This window comes from Saccopteryx bilineata, chromosome 1, assembly GCF_036850765.1.
Source record: "Saccopteryx bilineata isolate mSacBil1 chromosome 1, mSacBil1_pri_phased_curated, whole genome shotgun sequence".
NCBI classification, from domain to species: domain Eukaryota; kingdom Metazoa; phylum Chordata; class Mammalia; order Chiroptera; family Emballonuridae; genus Saccopteryx; species Saccopteryx bilineata.
The window spans coordinates 346,515,359-346,537,803 of record NC_089490.1 but is presented as its reverse complement, the minus strand read 5'-3'; the positions used below and the strand labels follow the sequence as shown (position 1 = coordinate 346,537,803).

At 37.6% G+C, this 22,445-nt stretch overlaps 1 protein-coding gene across 2 annotated transcripts in view; it reads left to right on the top strand.

Moving 5' to 3' along the window:
• Nucleotides 1–22,445, top strand: part of POLD3 (DNA polymerase delta 3, accessory subunit) — a 59,347-nt gene that overhangs the window by 33,102 nt on the left and 3,800 nt on the right. For both annotated transcript variants that reach the window (XM_066250121.1, XM_066250114.1), the window contains exons 9-11: nt 2,662–2,774; nt 16,013–16,125; nt 17,627–17,705. In XM_066250121.1, coding sequence (XP_066106218.1) covers nt 2,662–2,774; nt 16,013–16,125; nt 17,627–17,705 — 305 coding nt within the window. The remainder of the gene's footprint in view (nt 1–2,661; nt 2,775–16,012; nt 16,126–17,626; nt 17,706–22,445) is intronic.

Genomic DNA, 22,445 nt, shown 5'->3' with positions numbered 1-22,445 from the left:
GAGTGGGTGTTGAATTTTGACAGATGCTTTTTCTGTATTTCTTGAAATGATTGTACAGTGTTTCTGTTAATGTAGTGAATTACATTGATTGATTTTCAGATATTAAACCAACCTTGCATTCTTGGTATAAACCTCCGGTCATGATGTATTATTTTTTTTATATATTGCTGGATTCTGTTTGCTAATACAAGGATTTTTCCCTCACATTTACAAGCACTGTGGGTCAGTTATTTTCTTTTCTGGTAACATTAAATTAAATATCAGTATTAGAGTTATGACTTCTTAAAATTAGTTGGAAAGTGTTTACTCCTTGTTTGTGCATGATATATATTATTTATTTCTTAATAGTTTGATAAAATTTACAAGTGAATCTGGGCCTAGAGTTTTTTTTGTGGGAAGGTTTTTTATAAAATGAATTTTATATTTAGAGCTCTTCAAAGTCTCTTGTTCTTTTTGGGTCAGGTGTTTTGGTATTTTTGTTGTTTTTGCTTTAAAATATTTGAGCATTTATTACTCTTTTTTAAAATTTTTATTTAGAAAATTTAACAGGGTGATGTTGTTCAATAAGAGTACATAGGTTTCAGGTAAACATTTCTATAGCATTTGAACTGTTGATTATGTTTTATACCCATCACCCAAAGTCAATTCATTTTCTGTCACTGTATATTTGTCCCTCTTTACTCCCTCCCCCTACCCCCGGTAGCTACTTCACTTTTATCTATGTCCATGAGTCTCAGTTTTATATCCCACCTATGTATGAAATCATGAAGTTCTTAGCTTTTTCTGATTTACTAATTTCACTCACTATAATGTTCTCAAGGTCCGTCCATGTTGTCGTAAATGGCAGTGGGTCATCATTTCTTAGGACTGAGTAGTATTTCATTGTATATATTATATATACCCCACCTCTTCTTTATTCAATCTTATAATGAAGGACACTTTGGTTTTAGCTTTTTTTTTTTTTTCTTTTTTTTTTAAGAGACAGGAAGGGAAAGAGATGAGAAGCATCAACTTGTAGTTGTTTCACTTTAGTTCATTGATTGCTTCTCATACGTGTCTTACCTGGGGAGCTCAAGCCAAGCCAGTGACCCCTTGCTCAAGCCAGCAACCTTTGGGCTCAAACCAGTGACCATGAGATCATTTTGATGATCCACACTCGAGCCAATGACCCCATGCTCAAGCTGGATGAGCCCAAGCTCAAGCCGGCAACCTCGGAGTTTCAATCCTGGGACCTCAGTGTCCCAGGTTGACACTCTAGCCACTGTGACATCACTGGTCAGGCAGTTTTGTTGTTTTGTTGTTGTTGTTGTTGTTTTTAAGGAATTTATCTATTTTATCCAAGTAGCTGAGTTCATTGGCTTCAAGTTGTTCAAACTACAGCCTTTTTCTTTGAGTGTCTATAGTTCCTACTACAGATTCCCCTCATTCTTTCATTCCTAATATTTGTAATATATTCTTTGTCTTTTTTATCAGTATTGTAAAATTATTAATGCGTAATTTTATTACTCCTTTCTCAAAAAAAATAATGACTTTAGCTCTGTTAATTTTCTCTACCTCATTGATTTCTGCTCTTTATTATTTCCTTCTACTAATTTGGGTTAATTTGTTTTTGTAGCTTAAGGTAGAAAAATAAGTTAATTTAAACTTACAAAAGAAAGAAAGTACTTGAAGATAAAAATTATGTCTCTAACATACAGTGGGCCCTTAATAAATTATTTATTGATAGAATGGATAGTATAGAGTATCCACAGGAGGTAAATAATGTCAAGATGGAGTGTAGGTTTTTTATTATGTTATTAGAATCAGCTTGAGGTCTTATGTTTATGCCTTTGCTTGTATTGCTTTTTTTCTTTAAAATATGTATCCCTTTTCTATCTGATAAACTTGTACTTAGCTTTTAAAGTTTTCAAGTAAGACTCATGTCCCATAACATTTGTCCAGTAAAATTTATCACATTGTATTATAGTTATAGTTTTTCTAGTCAAAGCTCCTTAAGAACTTTTTTTTTTTTTTAGTGAGAGGGAGAGAGAGGCAGACAGGAAGGGAAAGAGATGAGAAGCATCAACTCAGAGTTGCAGCACCTTAGTTGTTTATTGATTGCTCTTTCATGTGTGCCTTGACTCAGGTGAGTCTCCAGCCAAGCCAGTGACCCTTGAGCTCAAGCCATCGCCATGTGGTCATGTCTATGATTCCATGCCCAAGCCAATGACCTTGGGGTTTAAAACCTGGGTCATCAGCATCCCAGGCTGACACTCTATCCACTGCGCCTCTGCCCGCTCAGGAACAGGCGGGAACAGTATTTTCTTGATCGTTACATCCTCAGTGTTTAGCAAATAGCCTCATATGTTTAGGTAGTAGCTGCTTATTTAATGCTTATTGAATTACTGAAAGCAATAGGGGAAGTAAGAATTTACAAAGATTTTCAGTAACCTTGTGGTAGTTTTCAGGGGTCTGTAGAGAGCTAGAGAAATTTTTATTCTGGTCACCTAATGAAATAACCTACTTGTGGTCAGTTAGACTTAGGAAGAATACAGTACTTGTTAGTCTACTGTGATTTCTGTCTTCTGGAATTAAGGCCATTTGTTATGATGCAAGTCCATAGTAGTATGTGGATATTTATCGTTTTATTTTGTGTGACATTCTTAAATTTTTCCTGGATAGCCACAGGGGAAAGCGCATGGAGTTATCTGATGATGAGACAAAAGAAACTATAAACGTGAAGAAAAAGAGGAGAAGACTGAAACTTCCTGAGTCTGACAGCAGTGAAGATGAAGGTTAGCATTGCTATTAATTTTTGGCTAATGGGATTATCTATAAGTTTAGGCTGCTATAACAAAAATACCACAGACTGCATGGCTTAAACAACAAAAGTTTATTCCTCACATATTTTAAGGCTGAGAAGTCCAAAATCAGGAAACCAGCTGATCTAGTACCTGGTGAGAGCTCTTTCTGCTTTGCAGAAGGACACCTTTTTTGCTCTCGCTTCACATAGCAGGATGAGAAATCATCTTTCACATGTCTCTAATAAAGGTGCTAATCTCATTCATGAGGGCTCTACTCTCATAGCTCAATTACTTCCCAAACTACCCACTTCCAAGTACCGTCACATTAGGGTTTGGGGTTTCGACATAGGAATTTGGGGGAAACATAAACATTCGGTCCACAGCAGAGGTTAATACTTATTATGATCTCAAAGAACTAAAAAGTAATGTATTATGGGTCACGATGACACTGGTAATCCTGTTGAGACACATATAGAACCTTTTGACCAGAACTATAATTTTCTTGTAATTTGCTAAATAGCAAATACAAAGGGAAAGAAAATAAGGATTACAGTTTACATTCGGTATTATTTTATATTAGTTTTAGGTGCACAGCATAGTGGTTAGAAAACAATATATAGTACTTTATAAAGTGGCCTCCCTGCCCCCGATATTTCAAATACATAATTATTACAATATTGACTATATTCCCTATGCTGTACTTTATATCCCAAATCAGTTTTGTGACTACCAATTTGTAATTATTAACCCCTTCACCTTTTTTACCCAGCCCCACAAATACCACCACCCCAGTGTCCCCCACCCCCATTCAACTGTTTGTTCTGTGTATCTATGGATATGCTTCTACTTGTTTGTTCATTTATTTTGCTCTTTTTTTTTTCTTAGAGATACAGGAAGGGAGAGAGATGAGAAGCATTAATTTATAGTTGCAGCACCTTAGTTGTTCATTGATTGCTTTCTCATCTGTGTCCTGACTGGGGTGCTTTAGCTTAGCCAGTGACCTTTGGGCTCAAGCCAGCGACTTTTGGGCTTAAATCAGTGATCATGGGGTCCTGTCTGTGATCTCACACTCAAGCCAGTGACCCTGCGCTCAAGTGGTGAGCTTGCACTCAAGCTGCATGAACCTTGGGGTTTTGAACCTAGATCCTCAGCATCCCAGGCTGACGCTCTCTCCACTGTGCCACTATCTGGTCAGACTATTTTGTTCTTCAGATTCCACACATACAAGTGAAATCATACTGTATTTGTCTTTCTTTGTCTGACTTATTTCACTTAGCATAATACCCTCCACATCTTCCCATGTTGTTGCAAATGGTAAGATTTTATTCTTTTTTTATGGGCAAGTAATAGTCCATTGTGTTTATATGTCTGTGTGTGTGTGTACTCACTCGTCTATTGATGGTCATTTGGTTGCTTCCATATCTTGGCTACAGTAAATAATGCTGCAGTATACATAGGGGTGCATATATTCTTTTGAGTTAGTATTGGGTTTCTTTGGATGTATACCCATAGTGGAACTGCTGGGTCATACATAAGACAGAACATTTTTAATTTTTTGAAAGACCGCCATACTGTTTTCCATAGTGGCTGCACCAATCTGCATTCTCACCAACAGTGCAAAAATGTTCCTTTTTCTCCACATCTTCAACAATACTTGTTTGTTGATTTATTAATGATAGCCATTCAGACAGGTGTAAGGTGATGTTTTGTGGTTTTAATTTGCATTTCTCTGATGATTAATGATGTGTAGAGCATAATGGACATCATATGTCTCTTTTGGAGAAGTATCCAGGTTCTCTACCATTTTTTAAAATTGGATTGTTTGGGGGTTTTTTTTTAGTGTTATATGAGTTCTTTATAAATTTTGATTTTTAATCCCTTATTGGATCTATCATTAGAGAATAACTTCTTTCATTCAGTAGGTTGTCTTTTTGTTTTGTTCCTTGTTTCCTTCACTGTGCAAAAGCTTTTTATTTTGATGTAGTTCCATTTGTTTATTTTTCTTTTGCTTCCCTTGCCGGAAGAGATATATCAGAAAAAATATTGCTAAGAGAGGTGTCAGAGATTTTGCTGCCTATGTTTTCCTCTAGGAGTCTTAGGTTTCAAGTTTTACATTTAAGTCCTTAACCCATTTTGAGGTTAATCTTATATATAGTTTAAGAAGGTAGTCTATTTTTACTCATTACATATGTCCAATGTTCCCAACATCATTTATTGAAAAAAACTGTCTTTCCCCCATTGTATGTTCTTGCTCTATTAATTGACTATATACGTGTGGGTTTATTTATGGGTTCTTTATTCTGTTTCATTGATCTCTGTTTGTTTTTATGCCAGAACCATGCCATTTTGATTATTATAGCTTGGTGGTATAGTTAGATATCAGGTAGAATGATACCTCTGACTTTGTGTTTTTTTTCAAGATTCGGCTGGCTATTCGAGGTCTTTTGTAGTTTCATATAAATTTTAGGGTTATTCCAGTTCTGTGAAAAATGCCATTGGTATTTTGATAGGGATTGTATGAATCTATAGATTGCTTTAGGTATTACAGACATTGTAATAACGTTAATTCTTTCTATTCATGAGAATGGTATATGTTTCCATTAATTTGTATCTTCAATTTCTTTCTTTAATGTCTTAATAATTTTCTGAATACAATTCTTTTACTGCCTTGATTAAATTTATTCCTAGGCATTTTATTTTGATGTTGTAAACAGGATTGTTTTCTTAGTTTTCTTTTCTGAGAGTTCATTGATTTTCAACCTTTTCATCTCATGGTATACATAAATTACTAAAATTCTGCAATACACCAAAAAAATTTTTTTGCTGATCTGACCAAAAAAAAAAAGTATAATTTTTATTTATTCACATTAGATGGTTATTGTAGGGAAAAGAGGTCAGTGTCCCTGACTAAATAGGTATTGCATGTTTTAAAAATTCTTGCAGCACACTGAGTGAAAATCACTGTGATAGTTTATTATTGGTGTATAAAAATGTAGCTGATTTTTGAATATTTATTTTGCATCCTGCTACTTTACTGAATTCATTTATCAGTTTTAGTTTTTGGTGAACTTTTTTTTTTTTTTAAGTGAGAGGAGAGGAGCTAGGCAGATGGACTCCCACATGTGCCCTGATAAGGATCCACCCAGCAGCCCCCATCTTGAGCTGATGCTCAAATCAACTGAGCTATCCTCAGTGCCCAGGGCCAACACTTGAACCAGTTGAGCCGCTGGCTGTGAGAGAGGAAGAGAAAGAGAAGAGGGGAGAGGAAGGAGAAGAGAAGCAGATATAGATGGTCACTTCTCATGTGTGCCCTGACCAGAGATTGAACCCAGGACTTCTGCATGCAGGGCTGACATTCTATTCACTGAGCCAGCCGTCCAGGGCCTGATCATTAAGATTTTCTGTGTACAGTGTCATGTGATATGCAAATAATGAGAGTTGTACTTTTTCCTTTTCAATTTGGATGCCTTTTATTTCTTATCTAATTGCTGAGGCTAGGTCTTTCAATACTGTTGAGTAAGAGTGGTGAAAGTGGACATTCCTGTTTTGTTTCTGATCTTAAGGGAAACACTTTTTGTTTTTCCCCAATGAGTATGATGCTATCTGTGCATTTGTCATAGATGGCTTTTATTATTTTGAGGTATGTTCCCTTTATATCTACTTTGCTGAGAAGTTTTATCATAAATGGATGCTGGATTTTGTCAAATGCTTTTTCTGCGTTAATGATATGATCATGTGATTTGTATTCTTCAGTTTGCTTATGTGGTGTATCACATTAATTGACTTGTGGATATTGTAACAACCTTCCATCCCAGGAATAACTTCCACTATACCATGGTGTACAATCTTTTTAATGTAGTGCTTAATTTAGTTTAATATTTTGTAGAGGATTTTTGCATCTCTGTTCAGTAGGGATATTGGCCTATAATTTTCTTTGTAATGTCTTTATCTCATTTTAGAATAAGAATAATGCTCTTCTCTTAGGTAAGCTCAGGAGTCTTCCCTGCTCTTGAATTTTCTGGAATAGTTTGAAAAGGATAGGTGTTAATTCTTCTTTGAATGACTGATAAAATTCAACTGAAGCCATCTGGTCCAGGACTTTTGTTTGCTGGCAGTTTTTTGATTACCGCTTTGATTTCATTAGTTCTAATTGGTCTGTTTAGATTTTTTGATTGAGTTTTGGAAGATTGTATGTTTCTAGGAATTTATCCGTTTTGTCCAGGTTGTCCAATTTCTTGGCGTACAGTCACTCGTAATATTTTCTTAACAATTCTTTGTGTTTCTTTAGTGTCAGTTGTTACTTCTCCCCCTTTCATTTCTTATTTTATTTATTTGAGTTCTCACTCTTTTTTTCTTGATGCATCTGGTTAATGATTCATCTTTTCAAAGAACCAGCTCATGGTTTCATTGATCTTTTATATTTTTTTACTCTTATTTATTTCCACTCTCATCTTTATTATTACTTCCTTTTTTCACTTTGGTCTTTGTTGTTATTTTTCTGGTTCCTTTAGGTGTTAGGTAAGATTGTTTTTTTTTAGATTTCCTTGATCTCATTGTTAACCCATTCATTGTTTAGTAACATGCTATTTATCCTCCGTGCGCTTTGTTTTTCACATAATTGCTTTCTAGTTTCATACCATTGTGGTTGTGGAGAAGATGCTTGATACGATTTTAATTATCTTAAATTTATTGAGACTTGTTTTGTGGCCCAACATATGGTCTATCCTAGAAAGTGTTCAATGTGCACTTGAAAAGAATGTGTATTCTGCTTTCCTGGGGTGAAATGCTCTGAAAATGTCAATTCCATCTGGTCCAGTGTGTCATTTAAGGCTGCTGTTTCCCTCTTGTTTTCTATCTGGAAGATCTATCCATTGATGTCAACTGGGTGTTAAAATTTCCTATTACTCTATTACTATATTACTGTCAGTCTCTTCCTTTGTGTCCAGTATTTGCTTTATATGTTTAGGTGTTCCTATGTTTGGTGCATGAATGTTTACAAGGGTTATATTCTCTTGTTGGATTGATCTCTTTATCATTATGTATTGTCCTTCTTTGTCTTTTATTATAGCCTTTCTTTTAAAGTCTGTTTTATCTGGTATAAGTGTTGCTACTCCAGCTCTTTTTTTGTTTTCATTTGCATGAAATATCTTTTTCCATTTCTTTACTTTCAGTCAGTGTTTTGATCTGGTGGGTCTCTTGTAGACAGCACATATATGGGTCTTGTTTTCTTATCTATTCAGCTATCCAATCAATGTCTTTTGATTGTAGCATTCAATTCATTTATATTTAAAGTAATTATAGTTGTGCAGTTTATTGCCATTTTATTATTCATATTTCCTTTTTTTCATAAAGAAGTCCCTTTAACATTTCTCATAATACTGGTTTGATAGTAATGAACTCCTTTAGTTTATTCTTGTCTGGGAAGCTCTTCATTTCTTCTTCAATTTTTTTTTAAAGATTTTATTTATTTGAGAGAGAGGAGGGAGAGAGAGAGGGAAAGAGAAAGGAGGGAGGAGTGGGAAGCATCAGCTTGTAGTAGTTGTTTCTGGTATGTGCCGTGACCTGGCAAGCCTAAGGTTTCAAACTGATGACCTCAGTGTTCCTGGTTGATGCTCTATCACTGTGCCACCAAAGTCAGACTTTCCAATTTTAAACGATATCCTTGATGGGTAGACTAGTCTTGGTTTGTAGGTCTTTGCTTTTCATTACTTTGAATATTTCAAGCTAATCTCTCTTGTCCTTAAAAGTTTACATTGAGAAATCACCTGAGTCTATGGAAGCTTCCTTGTAGGTAACTTTCTCTTGCTGCTTTAAAGATTTCTTTTTGTTTTTAACCTTTGCCATTTTATTTATGATGTGTCTTGGTGTGGGCCTCTTTGAGTTCTTTTTATTTGGAACTCTGCTTCCTGGACTTGTGTGTCATTTTCCTTTACCAGGTAGGGAAATTTTCAGTCATTTCTTCAAAAGGTTCTCAATTCCTTTGTCTATTTCCCCTCCTCTGGTACCCCTATGATGCAGATGTTGTTATGCTTGATTTTTTCCTAGAGTCCTTTAAATTACCATTTTAAAAAATTTATTTTTTCCTTTTTGCTGCTTTTATTGTGTTTTCTGCTACCTTGTCTTTCAAATTATTGATTTGATCCTCTGCTTCATCTAATCTGCTTTTGATTTATTCTAGTGTATTCTTTGTTTCAGGTATTGATTCTTCATCGCTGACTAGTTCTTTTTTATGGTTCCTTTGTTATTTCTTATGCTTACTGTCTCTTTGTTTAAGTTCTCACTGAGTTCATCATGTGTTCCTTAAGTTCCTTGAGCATCCTTACAACTGTTGTAATGTTATTGCTTGCCTCCATTTCATTTAGTATTTTGTGGAGGTATTTCTCTTGTTCTTCATTTGGGGCATATTTTCTTCTCTCTCCATGTTGGCCACCTCTCTGTCTGTGTATTAGGTAGATCTGCTATGTCTCCCAGACTTGATAGGGTAGCCTCAAGTAGTAGGTGTCCTATAGAGCTCAGTGGTGCAGTCTCTCTGTCTGATCACCTAAGTTAGGTGTTCCAGGAATGTCTCTTGTGTGCGTTATGTGAGCCCTCCTGTTACAGTATAGTCTTGATTGCTGTTTGCCTGTCTGTGGGTGGCGTTGACCTACAGGCTGGCTGGCTGTGAGGATTGACCCTAACCACTGTGTATGAGCTGCTGTTTGGGGGCCAACCCCATGAAATGAAATACGTCCCAGCAGGGTCTGGGGTGCCTTCTGAGATCTCCCTTTGGACGTGCCACAGTGAAACTAACTAGGTCATGCTCTGGTATTGTCTGAAGCCAGCTACTATGTTTTGGTTTTGGTGTCTTTTAGGAAGGACACTAGTACAGGTCAGTGTCAGACGTTGCCTGTGACCAGCCCTGGGCTACCTGTTAGGAACTACATAATAACCCACAGTTACTGGACCTGAGTCATGTGGGAGGGGCCAAGCTTTATACCGAGGTCTACTTCCCCTAATACTGGGCTTGGGGTAGATCAGCAAAAGGCCCAAGGTTCCCCGAGGTGTGGCTTCACCTGCTGCTATCTGCCTGTTAGGCTTTGTCACTGATAGAACCTCTGGTGGTACATGAGTTGCCTGAGACAGGTTCTCAGTAAGTCAGCAGGTAGGGGTACATGATGTTCACAGCAGGAAAACTCAGCACCAGTGCTGGGCCTGAGGCCACTCACAAAAAAGTCTCAGGGTACACCAAGATGAGCCTAAGACCTTTTCTTTTTTAAAAAATAAACCAGAGATGTTCCATTCATATCACTCTTTAAAAAAGGGTTATATGGTAGGCATCAAGGGTGTTGGTGGTATTCCACACCGTATGAGTAAAACCATGCTAAGATGAAGAATCTATAATATCATTCTTGAAAGAGAATGGTATCAGGGGCCCTTCCAGTTTTAGGAGGTGGACACAGTTGTAAGATAAGCAGAATAAGGGCAAGATTCTCATGTAGAAAAATTAATATGCCCTTTTTAGGGGGGGAGGAAGTGAGAGAGAAGAAGCATCAACTCGTAGTTGCGGCACTTTAGTTCTTTATTGACTTTCTCATATGTGCCTTGACGGGGGTGGGAACAGTGTTCAAGCTCAGCCATTGACTCCTTGCTGAAGCCAATGAACTTGGGTTCAAGCCATTGACCTTGGGATTATGTCAATCATCCCATGCTTAAGCTAGCGACCCTGCACTCAAGCTGGTGAGCTTGTGCTGAAGCTGGCAACCTCAGGGTTTCAAAACTGGGACCTCAGCATCCCAGGTCGACGCTCTATCCACTGCACCACCACTAATCAGCAAAATTAATGTGCCTTTTAAAGGAATAACAAGTATTCTAAGAGCCAAAATCTCTTTCCAAATCGTGTAAATGGAAGTATATAGAAAGAGAAGGAGGCTTAAGAGAAAAGACCATTGGGTTGAACTGATATGCCAGAGCCTGCTTAGAGAACCAGTGGTGAAAATCTTGAGTTGCTATAATCAGTTCTTCATGAGTTCATGCCATAATGGGTATAAAACATTTGAGGTAATGGTAGCAGAGGGAGGAATGCTAATCCAGAGGAATTCGGTAACATGTAAAAGGTACATTAAAAAAAACCAAATTAATGCTAAGAGAGATTAAAAAGAATAATCTACTATGCTATCTCATGACAAAACTAAACTTGTTCGACTCTATTACTTTTACATTGAAACTGCTATAAGAGCTGAAAATAAAGCTTAAACATACCCCCTGTTCTTGAATGGAAAAAAAGACAACAAATTTCATATCTAGATGACAGTAATGCAAAAGGAATAAATAGACCTAAGAAATTGTACAAAAGGTTGAATCTGGCTATGAGAGAGGGCCATCTTTGACTCTTCCATGGATTTAGATCCTTCCAGTCATGCTTACCTGTTCAAGTTTATGGCCTATGATACCCTGTGCCCACCCAAGCCAAGGTTTTTTTTTTAACTATTCTTTTCTTTTTTTTTTTTAATATTTATTTATTTATTTACTTTTTTAGATTTTATTTATTCATTTTTACGAGAGAGAGAGAGAGAAGGGGGAGGAGCAGGAAGCATCAACTCCCATATGTGCCTTGACCAGGCAAGCCCAGGGTTTTGAACCGGCGACCTCAGCATTCCAGGTCGACGCTTTATCCACTGCGCCACCACAGGTCAGGCACAAGCCAAGGTTTTTAATCAGTCCTTGGCATGGGTGGGGAGAAGGCATTGTGGGCATCCCAGAGAGGCAGTTGCTATGTACTCATTCCATGTCATTTATCAAAATGGTTTGACCACGACTGCTTAAAGGAAAATTCCCAAGTGTGTTGAAACAACCATCAAGGAACACTCGGACCAGTTAAGAGTTTAGAAAATAGACAACTCTGTGCATACACATAGGAAATAACTAGTAAGTAATTTAGGAATATGTGTTAATTGGAACATCTGTCCCCATTTTCAACCAGGTAAAGAACTTGAGGAAGATTCTGGAAAAATATTTGAAGCCATGAGCCTAATGTACATTGAAAAGGGAAACTAGATACTCTCGTATTAGTGAAGGAATCAGCTCTAAGTCAAGGAATTACTGTGGTTGATTGAGCACTCATTACATACTTTTGAAATAATCTCTGTAATTCTGACCCTTAGCCCACAAAAATGATACCTATGTAATATGAGTGGGGTTAGTTTGGGATGGAGTGAGAAGAAATGTGATAGAAATGGACAACCTATAGTAACAAATGATGTGGAGCAGAGGCTGTCAGAATCTTTCTCTGGCAAAGATAAATTTTGGCATCTGACTAAATTTGTAAACCTTGGTCATTTTACTCCTAAATTTATTTGTCTCAAAGCCAGTAGGATTTTATTTTAAACCTTTTTACAGTCTCTAACCTATTAGTGTTTTATTTCTGCTACACTGAATATGTGCTATTAGCATAGTATGCCATTGTAAGTTTGAAGGCAGCAGGAGTGGAGGGAATGGCAGGGACTTTGGAGTCAGACAGACCCTCCACCACTTACTGTGTGCCACTTTAGACAGATTCCTTCTTTAATTCCTGTTTTCTCATCTGTAAAACGGGGGTGTTATTAGAAACTGTAGGCTTTTATGAACATCAAATAAGATGGCGTGTCAGAAGCGCAGGATAGTGTTTGACGGACGAAGTTTTCTTGTTGAGGTGTTCTGTAAGTAACAGCAGTAATACACTTGCGGTCCCTCTCTCAGGAAAAAGTCCCTCCAGCTTCATATCCTTAGCTCTCCACTTAAGATATACTATTCCTTTCTCCTCTCCCTGGCAGAGTCATGAACGCTTTTAGCAAGTTTACATACTCTCTTTTGTAAGGCAAGAAAAGGCTGGACCGAAAAAGAAGTAACACTAAGAAATGTCTACATTGCTAGGAAGAAATAGTGGTAACCAATATGTTTCTTAAGTCTTTGCTAACAGTTTTAGTCCTCGCAGATTGCTTATGGAGAATGTTAAGTAAATGAGCCCCTTTTAAAGGTAAGATAGGTAATAAAAAAAATGTCCTAGGAAGCTATAAATGATTTCCAAGAATTCTAATTACCAATCTGTGCCAGAAAACTGAGAAACAGTGGTAACCTTGCTGGATCCCTGAAATTATTTTTTACTGGTCTTACTATGCTCCCAACAAAGGTAATTTCAGGGGTGAGTGATATTTCACCACTGAGGGCTTTTCATCTGAAGAACTGCAGATTTGTTACAAATCTACAGGGTAGATAAAAGTAGGTTTACAGTTATGAGTATGTGAAACACAAGAGTTTATGAGTTTATTCTTGTATTAGTGATTAATTCTTATTTTCCAGTCAAACAACCATAAACCTACTTTGCCCCACCCTATATTTAAATTACACCAGTATGTCAAACATTTCATATGCTTATGTCACTAAAAGTATATTGAGGAAGAATGCATGGCTAGGTAATAAAGACTCAGGCAGACAGACAGATTCTAGCATATGAATGTGGGCAGGAGTCTTTTTAATCTCATTGAATGAACCTCAGTTGTTTAAAATAGAAATAATAATGATAGTACTAATGACTGTGGAGTTACTACGAGAATGAAAGATTAATGTTTGGAAAACCCAGAAAATTCTGGTTGTTTCCCCTGTTCTTTCATTCTTAAAATAATTTATTTTAAAAAGTAATACCTATATATACAATTTCAAAAAAAACAGATAAAAAATAAGTTTTATAATAGGTAGTAATCTCTCCTGTCAACTTATCTGATTGATGCTCCCTTGTCAACCTCCTCCCATCTGCCTTCATCGCCCAGGGATTTGTTGAAATTTTTTAATCGTTAATGAGTTCTTGGCCCTTCTGTTTTCTTCCTTGGTAGTGGGGGAGAGTCTATAACGTTTCATATCTTTATCATTATATTTCTCTCTAGGGAGGGTGTGTGGAGAGGGAGGTACCTTATTTCCCCATGTATAAGACTCACCTTTTTCTGGAAAATTTGGAGTCTAAAACTGGGTGTGTCTAATACAGTGGTTGTAGTTTTTTACTTGCAATTCCCACTTTTTCATGCAGATGAGGAGTTGTATGAGTTTTATTGTGAATAAAACTTGAGTTCAATAACTTTATGTAATACTTTTTTTTCCCTCAAATTTTGGGCCCCAAAATTAAGGTGCATCTTTTACATGGAGTATCTTATACATGGGGAAATGTGGTATATACTGAATCTTCCTTGACTAAGAAGCCCCTTGCCCCAGATTTAGTTTAGAAAATGTTTTCCTTTACTAAAAAAAAAAAAAAAAAAAAGTTACTGTATGTTCAATGCCAGGAAATTCATGGTACCTAGTTCTCTGTGGAGCTTAGAGTCTGAAGAGGGAATCTAGGTAAACAAACAATTCCACAAGTACAGTGGAAAAGGGTCTTAGAGGGTGTCCCTGCGATTGTTCCCTTGATTTATTTAAGTGGTTACAGAACTGGAAATAGAGTGAGTACTCCTAAGATTATTACTGTAAGTATTCAAAAATTTCTTTTATTTAGCTTCCTCACTGCATAAACTTTCCTCATCCCACTGTAACACATGGTGATACAGCTTTCTTAATAGCTATACCTTCAGAAAAAATGGGTCCTTGGTTCTGTGGTTTAGCTTTTCTTTTGCTCTCTTGAGTACCCATCAGGTTCTAGCCTCCCAGAGCTGGGTTAATAGCTGGACCACTTTCTTTTATGTGTTTGTCTCTTGTGTCCCAGAGCTTAAAAAGTTTTGGGACCCATTTCATACTTGAAGTGTGTAGTTTATTGTTTCATTCTGGCTCTTGTTATGCTTCACTTCTTTAGGTCATTTGGCCTTGAACCCTCTACTGTCATAATTTTTAACACTGACCTAATCATTTGGGAGGGTTTCAGATCCAAGACTTATGCTAAGAATTTGAATACAGCCAGGAGATTCAGGGAGCAGGTGTGGCTAAGCAGCTACCCAGTCCCTTGACCAGCAGTTTCTTTGTGGAGATTAAGCAATAGGTCAGCTGAGGATTTTCACTTGCCCTCTCATGGGCCTTATACTGAGACCACTACTTCTGGAACTATTTGGAAATGATGGGATCACTCTGGTGTTGCTCTCTTTTTGAGTAATACCACTTCCATAGCAATATTTCTTTCCTGGAAGTTTCTCAGTATAGCGAAACAAGCCTTATCAATGGTCCAGGGACTAGAAATAGTTCCCATTAAACATATTAAGCAGGTCTTAGTTATTAGAGCTATAACTGTAATGATTTCATATGTGATTCTCCCCAAGATTTATGCTTTTAGTGTCAGCTGGAAAGTTTCTGTATAACAAAATCACGGGTGATTGCAAATAATCCTCAGACCAATCACAAAGACATTGGGATGGAACATTTGGTATAATCTGAGGTTATTTCCAATTACTTGATTTAAAGAGAGAGTGTCTGGTCCTGTATGATAAGGCAGCATAGGATAGTTGGGAGTAGTAAGGCTGAGGAATCAGACTGCCTTGGGTCTAAAACCTTCTACCTCAGTTGCAAACTCTGTGACCTTGTCAAGTTAACCTCTTGGAACCTCTGTTTACTCAGATCTAATCTGTGAATAGTATTTGTCTGTTAGGGTTGTCCTGAGGATAAAGTGAAACAATGTAAGTCATTCATGACTCATAGTAGGTGATGAGTGGATATTTATAAAATAACTTCATACCCTGACTTACCGGTATCTGTAAAATAAAAGATTTAGCTAAAATCATCTCTAAGGTACATTCTAGCTCAAATAATTCTTGATTCTGTAATTTTCTTTGTATAAAATTATAAGATGTGGCCCTGGCTAGTGGCTCAGTGGATAGAGCATCAGCCTAGTATATGGACATTCTCGGTCCAGGCACAAATGAGAAGTGACCATCTGCTTCTCACCCCATCCTTTCTCCCTTCTCTCCCTCTTTCTCTTCTTCAGCCAATGGCTCAGTTGTTTCAAGTGTGGCCCCAGGTACTAAAAATAGGTTGGTACTCAAGCATCATCCTCAGCTGGGGTTGCAAGGTTGATACCAGTTGGGGTGCATGCGGGAGTCTGCCTATCTCCCTTTTTCTCACCTTTAAAAAAAAAAAGATGTAGATTTTAAAGATACATTTAACTGCAGAGTCCTTGGTTGACATGAATTACTGCCCTGCAAAATGTCCTTTGCTGGACATGGAAACTTAGCCAGTGGAGAAGGCAATGTACCAGAAAGAGCCAAAGTTCCTCTTATCTAACTAAGCATATTTCATAATTTCAGTCATACCAGATTCTCCTGGGGCTTATGAAGCTGAGTCACCATCCCCACCTCCTCCTGAGTCTCCACGTCCTGAACCAGTGCAAAAGACTGAGCCAGAGCCTCCTTCTGTCAAGGTACAACTTACGGGGATGGTTGTCTTCTCATTTATTCTTTTGTATCCAAGGACCTAAAACTACTTTGTTAAATCCATTCTTCTATATATAGTCGTCCCTCACCATATCACCGTTCACTTTTTGCAGTCTCATTGTATCGCAGATTTTTAAATTATATATATCTAATTTTGTATCACAGATTTTTCACTATATCATGGGATTTTGCAGTATATATGTATTTTTATGTATTTATTATTTTAATTATATTTGCGGTAAAATAAGCAAAATAAGTATGGGAAAGGTAAATAGCAGTGTGGGAAAAGTTTATAGGAGTGTGGAGCGGGTTTATAAAGCTTTAAAATATATATAAATAATAAAATAAATATAAGGTCGCTACTTTGCGGATTTTCGCCTATCAGAGGGGTTCTGGGATCTAACCCCCACAATAGACGAGGGACCACTGTACTTCATAAATGCCAGTAGATGGCTCTTGTCTCATTCTGCTCTCCCATAAGTCTTAAGAATGGACATTCCCTGTCTTCTCACCTGAAGTGAGATATCAGCTGTAGGTCAAAGTTTCGGGAAGGTTGCAGAGGTCGTCCTGGGAGCTATTTTGCTTTCCGTGACCTTCAGCATCAGGACTGCTGTGCTACCTAACTCCTGTCGGAACTGTGCAAAATGAGGTCTTGCCTGCATCAGGGCACAGTGTGTGAAGGATACAGAACAAACAACATATGCATATTGGTTATTCCTCCAGAAAAGGGCTAGATGAGAAAAGCTGGCACCAAATGGGGAAATGTGGTTCTGAATGATCTTTAGCTGCATTTGTCACATCTATCAGTGTAGATAATGAACAGTTGAGCAAATGGGTGCTGACAAGTTTGTTTCCTTGATGACCAGCACTTTTTGTTGTATTAAGACCGTCATTCAGATTTTGCATCAATTTCTTCATTAGCTGAAGAGCAAATGGAATTAAAAATCAGTGAAAATGAAAGGAAAGTAATAGCAGTCTGAGACTAAATTAGACGGATGTAATGTTAAGTGTCAAGGCAGAAATAGCAATATCTACAGCAAGGGCAGGTGCTGTGGAGACCTCTGGTCTGGTTTAGGGGTCTTGTGTTCTCCCATACCTGCCTCAGCCCTCCTATAAAGCCCTTATCACAGTGGTCTGTTTTCCTTGTCTCTCTTCTCCACTAAGGTTCTTGTCCTGTTGGTTTTTTTAACCCAAAGTGCCTGCACTGTTTAGTGAAAGTATGTTGCTGAATGAACACAGAGTTTTACTCAACCTGGTACTTTTTTCTCAGAAATAATGAAATGTCAAGCCTGCACATACAATGAGCATGACTTATCTATGTAGGATGGCTGATCCTCTAAAAGGAAATGTATAGAATTCCTACTTCAGCTTTTTATCATTGTGGACTATTGGAGATTGATTGTTATAAATTAAAAAGCTTTTATTTTTCTCTGTACTTTTATTGGTCACCTTCATGTTGTAATCTCTGATCTTCCTCTCATCTTTCAGAGCTTAAGTGGAGAAAACAAAAGAAAACGAAAGCGCGTACTGAAATCTAAAACTTTCAGGGATGAGGAAGGCTGCATGGGTAAGAAAAATTTTTGGCTCCAAATTCAGAGATCAAGTTATTTCCATAGACAGGCACCATAATCCTTTATAGAGCATCATGCCTCAAACTTGAATGTGCATGTCACTCACCCCCAAGGGAGACCACTGCATCTCAAATTAGAATACCTGGTTTTTGTTTGGCCATACACTATAAAAATAGCTTTGAGATCTTAGATAAAAGTTATGTCATCTCTACTGGGTAGCTTCTTGATCTATGAAATGAAAGTAGAATTCCTATTTTGCCTACATGTGGGGTTGTTGTGAAATTTCGGGTGAGGTAATATAGCTAAAAACACTTTTAAGGTGGAAATCACAATTACAACTTAAGATTAGTTATCAGAGATGTTGAAAAATATTTAGGGTTTTTTGGGAAGGTTATTTGTTTGGGGTTTTTTTGGTCACTTTGAACATTTGAACAATGGAAAGAAAGCTTCTACAGATGATCAGATGAGACTGAAGAGAGTGTCCTAAGTCTTTGATATTTTATTCCATTTGTTCTTCAGAGAGGTTTGACTCTTCCAGATTACTTCCTTAATGTTTCCTATTTTAAGCCATGTTAGGTAAAAGCATGTGCTTTTTATAGAGGCCTAGAGGGGAATAGAATTTAGGCTTTGAAACAACCCAAGTGTTCACATCGACAGAGAATGAATGAAGAAGTTGTGTGGGGGGTGTTTATATATACATATGTATGTATGTATAAAACAAAATGTTCAGCCATGAAAAATAAAATCCTGCTATGTGTGACAACATGGATGGACCTTGAGGGTATTGTGCTAAATGAAATGTCAGACAAACAAAGACAAATACTGTATGATCTCATTTACATGTGGAACCTTTAAAAAAAAAATCATAGCCTGACCAGGCGGTGGCACATTGGGTAGAGCATCGGACTAGGATGCGGAAGGACCCAGGTTCGAGACTCTGAGGTCTCCAGCTTGAGCATGGGCTCGTCTGGTTTGAGCAAAGCTCACCAGCTTGGACCCAAGGTCGCTGGCTCAAGCAAAGGGTTACTCGGTCTGCTGAAGGCCCGCGGTTAAGGCACATATGAGAAAGAAATCAATGAACAACTAAGGTATCGCAACGAAAAACTAATAATTGATGCTTCTCATCTCTCCCTTCCTGTCTGTCCCTATCTATCCCTCTGACTCTCTCTCTGTCTCCGTAAAATAAATAAATAAATTTAAAAAAATTTAAAAAAAAAACAAAACCAATGTTAAAAAAAAATCATAGACAAAGGGAGCAGATTTGTGGTTACCAGAGGCAGGGGAATAGGATCAAGGTGGTCAAAAGGTACAAACTTCTAGTTACAAAATAAATACTAGGGATGTATGTACAGCATGATGGCTACAGTTAACACTGTTGTAAGATATATATGAAAGTAAAGAGTTTATCTGAAGAGTTCTCTTTACAAGGTAACAATTTTTTTCTTTATTTTATCTGTATGAGATGATGGCTGCTACCTACTAACTAAACTTACAGTGGTTATCATTTCACAATATATATATGTAAGTCAAACCATTATACTGTATACCTTAAACTTATACAGTGGTGTACTTCAATTATATCTCAATAAAACTGGAAAAATATTTTACATTTTTCTAAAATTCAGGCTTTGAGTCATTGGCTGAATTTTCAGCCATGTTTTATCTTGTACCTTTTCCACACTTGAACCAGACTTCTGTGGGGCTTTTAGGATTTGGCCTGATGGTATGATCAGATACTGGGCCCATGTCTCTATAGTTGAAAGAGCTGTGGGTTTATCCTCTTCAACCTCTTGTTAGTTGGATTAGCCTGTAATTGTTGTTTCTTCTTTCCTATGGCACCTGCCATGGCTTGACTCTCCAGAGAAGTATTTATTGTTTTTTCCCTTTGTTGATTTTCCTTTTCTCGTTCAAATTTTTGTCTTAAAAATAGAGTGAAAAATCAGTTTTTCCTAGGCAATGTGGTTGTTAAAACTAGTGAAGACATCTTATCAGCTGAGAGCCTTGTCCCATTATTCCCCACTTCTTACTCCTTTGAAAAGGCCTCTACATTTTAATTGTACCATATAACTGAGAAATGAAATTCCCTTTTCATTGCCAAGTTTATTGTGAGCCTGTGAATTCTTGCCTTTGAGTAGTAGTCTGTTTTGAGTCTTCTAATAGTGCATTTTCAAGCCTCTGAGTTTGACTGTTGGTGGTACAATATGTACTTTCTGTTGAATTTCTTACTCTTTTTCTCTTTTAAATGTAAGAGGACTAAAGCATTAGTGCTAGTTTTTTTCTCCTTCTATCCCAAAAGAAAAATGTCAAATAGATCTTTGTGACAATTCATTGGGAATTTGTGGCCAATTACATACTGTTTTGTTCAAAACACAGTACTCAAATTTTGGCCAGGTGTGGGATGTGGGCCTTTTTGCAGTCCTGTCTCCACACAGGACTATTAAGAGCCTCGGATACAATGATGAAAACGGTGCTCACATAGCAGGTTTTTTGGGGTTTTTTAACGTTTTTAGTCCAAGCTCGAGCTAATGAATCTCGGCTCCTGTTGCCAACAAGAGATCTGCTTTCCCCTCTCTGCTCAGACTGTTCCAGATGTATCAGCACAGCTCTTGCCCTGTCCTGTGCTGGATCAGTTGGCCTGTGGGCTTAAAAAGCTGATCTTTCCCTTTTTGTGAATTTGCTGCAGGGTAGGGGAGTTGGGCCCTTGAGATAAGTTTGTGGTGGACTTCTGGACAAGGTAGATTTCTAAAGCAGTTGATGAAAAGAATTCTGATGTTACCCATGCAGACTGGGCCTTTTTAAATGGCATCTCAGAAAAGTGGCATGCTGTTCAGCTGAAATAAAGATCTTGTATTTTAAATTGAAATCTCCTTTGTCCTGTAGTTTGAAGCAGCCAAAGTTTTTAAATTAATGCTCCTTTGAACTTGGAAGGTATGCTAAGTGTGCTGCCTAAGAAATTTTTTTGGTGCTGCCCTGACTGGTTTTTAACTCCCTTCCTCCCCCTAAGCAGTGCATTGTGCAAAATTGGCATTGAGTAGTTTCATTAATGAGTAATGAAATAATGAGTTAATTGATGCTGAAATTTAATATTATAGACATGCTGCCCTTTGAATACAGAATATAGCTTATGAAGGAGCAAGTCTATACCACCAAATTAGTAAGTCATTTCTGTGTCTATAGGCTCTTCAGACTTAACTCAGACTTTGAGATATGTACTAGTAAATAACAGCTCACAATTTTGTTCCAGTAAACCAGTTACGTAATGCTTTTGAAGTTGTGTACAAGATGGGGATGATGATGTAGGACTGTAATTGCTGAACTAATAGGTATATCAAGGAAATTCTGTATTTTAGAACAACATACCTCAAACTTTGCTGAGCATATGCATTACTTGAGTATCTTGTGGAAACTCAACTTCTGATACAGTAGGCCTGGGAGAGGACCTGAGAGGCTGCATTTCTAATGATCTCACAGGAGATTCTAATGTCCTCTGGTCTGTGGAACGAAGTTGAGTAGCAAAGCCTCTGAGAACACTTAATATATGTATAAGGCTAATCAGTGTTTTTAGCCTCTAAGTTGGTAGGAGTCAGCAAAGTAAATTCTAAGCATTAGAAGGTAATGACAAATCCTGGGAACTCTTAGGGAGGAGACTGTTAACTGTGCAACCTTAGTAGCATTGGAGGGAATAAGTGAAGGAATGCTGCAGTGGCAGTAGCCAGTTGACCTCCAGCATGGCCACTGTGAGGGAAAAACTAGCAGTGAAGGGGACTTGCCAAAGATGACTAGGTGCACCTGTACATTCTGTGAGGCAGTGTTATCCCCACTTTAGGGGACTTGGAGGTAGAAAAGTCATGCTCAAGATCAGATCCCCAGACATGTTAGAAAAGCAAATGCTCAGGTCCACCCCAGACCTACTGAAATTGAAACTCTGGAAACAGAGACCAGCAATGTGTTTTTGCAAGCCCTCCAGGTAATTCTGATGCACATTAAAATTTGTATAAATGGCAGACTAGGTATTAGAACATGGATAGATTTGATTCAAATGCCTATGCCTCTAGAACAATTTAAGTAATATATTTTATTAGAAATGACCAATAATTAAGAGTTTAAAACTATCATTGTTCAGCCCTGACCAGTTGTTTCAGTGGATAGAGCATCAGCCTGGCTTGCAGATGTCCCAGGTTCAACCCCTGGTCAGAGCACACATGAGAAGTGACCATCTGCTCTTCCTTTCCTCTCCCCTTTTTCTCTCTCTTCTCTTCTTGCAGCCAGTGTCTTAGATAAGTTTGAGTGCTGGCCCTGGGTGCTGCGGATAACTTGGTTAGTCTGAGCATTGGCCTCAGGCACTGAGGATACCTCGGTTTATTCGAGCATCACCCTCAGACAGCGGTTGCCAGGTGGATCCTGGTTGGGGCACATGTGGGAGTCTATCTCCCCTCCTCTCACTTAAAAAAACAAAAAACAACTACTATTGTTCTTAAATGAGAAAAAAATACTTTCACTGTAATCATTTTAGCATTTATTATGTATATTGAGTTATTCTGTTCAGTTAAGAAAAGATGTTTTTCTTTACTGTTTCTCCATCACTTGCTGCAACCAGAAAGGCTGAGAAGAAAGAATTTAGATGACATTAGTTATACAGCTGCTTCAGCTCTCTAAAGTTACAGGAAGTTGGCATTGTTCTGTTTCTTGTGCTTGGTGTATGTAGTGCAGTAATACTGGAAAGACACCCTCGTCAG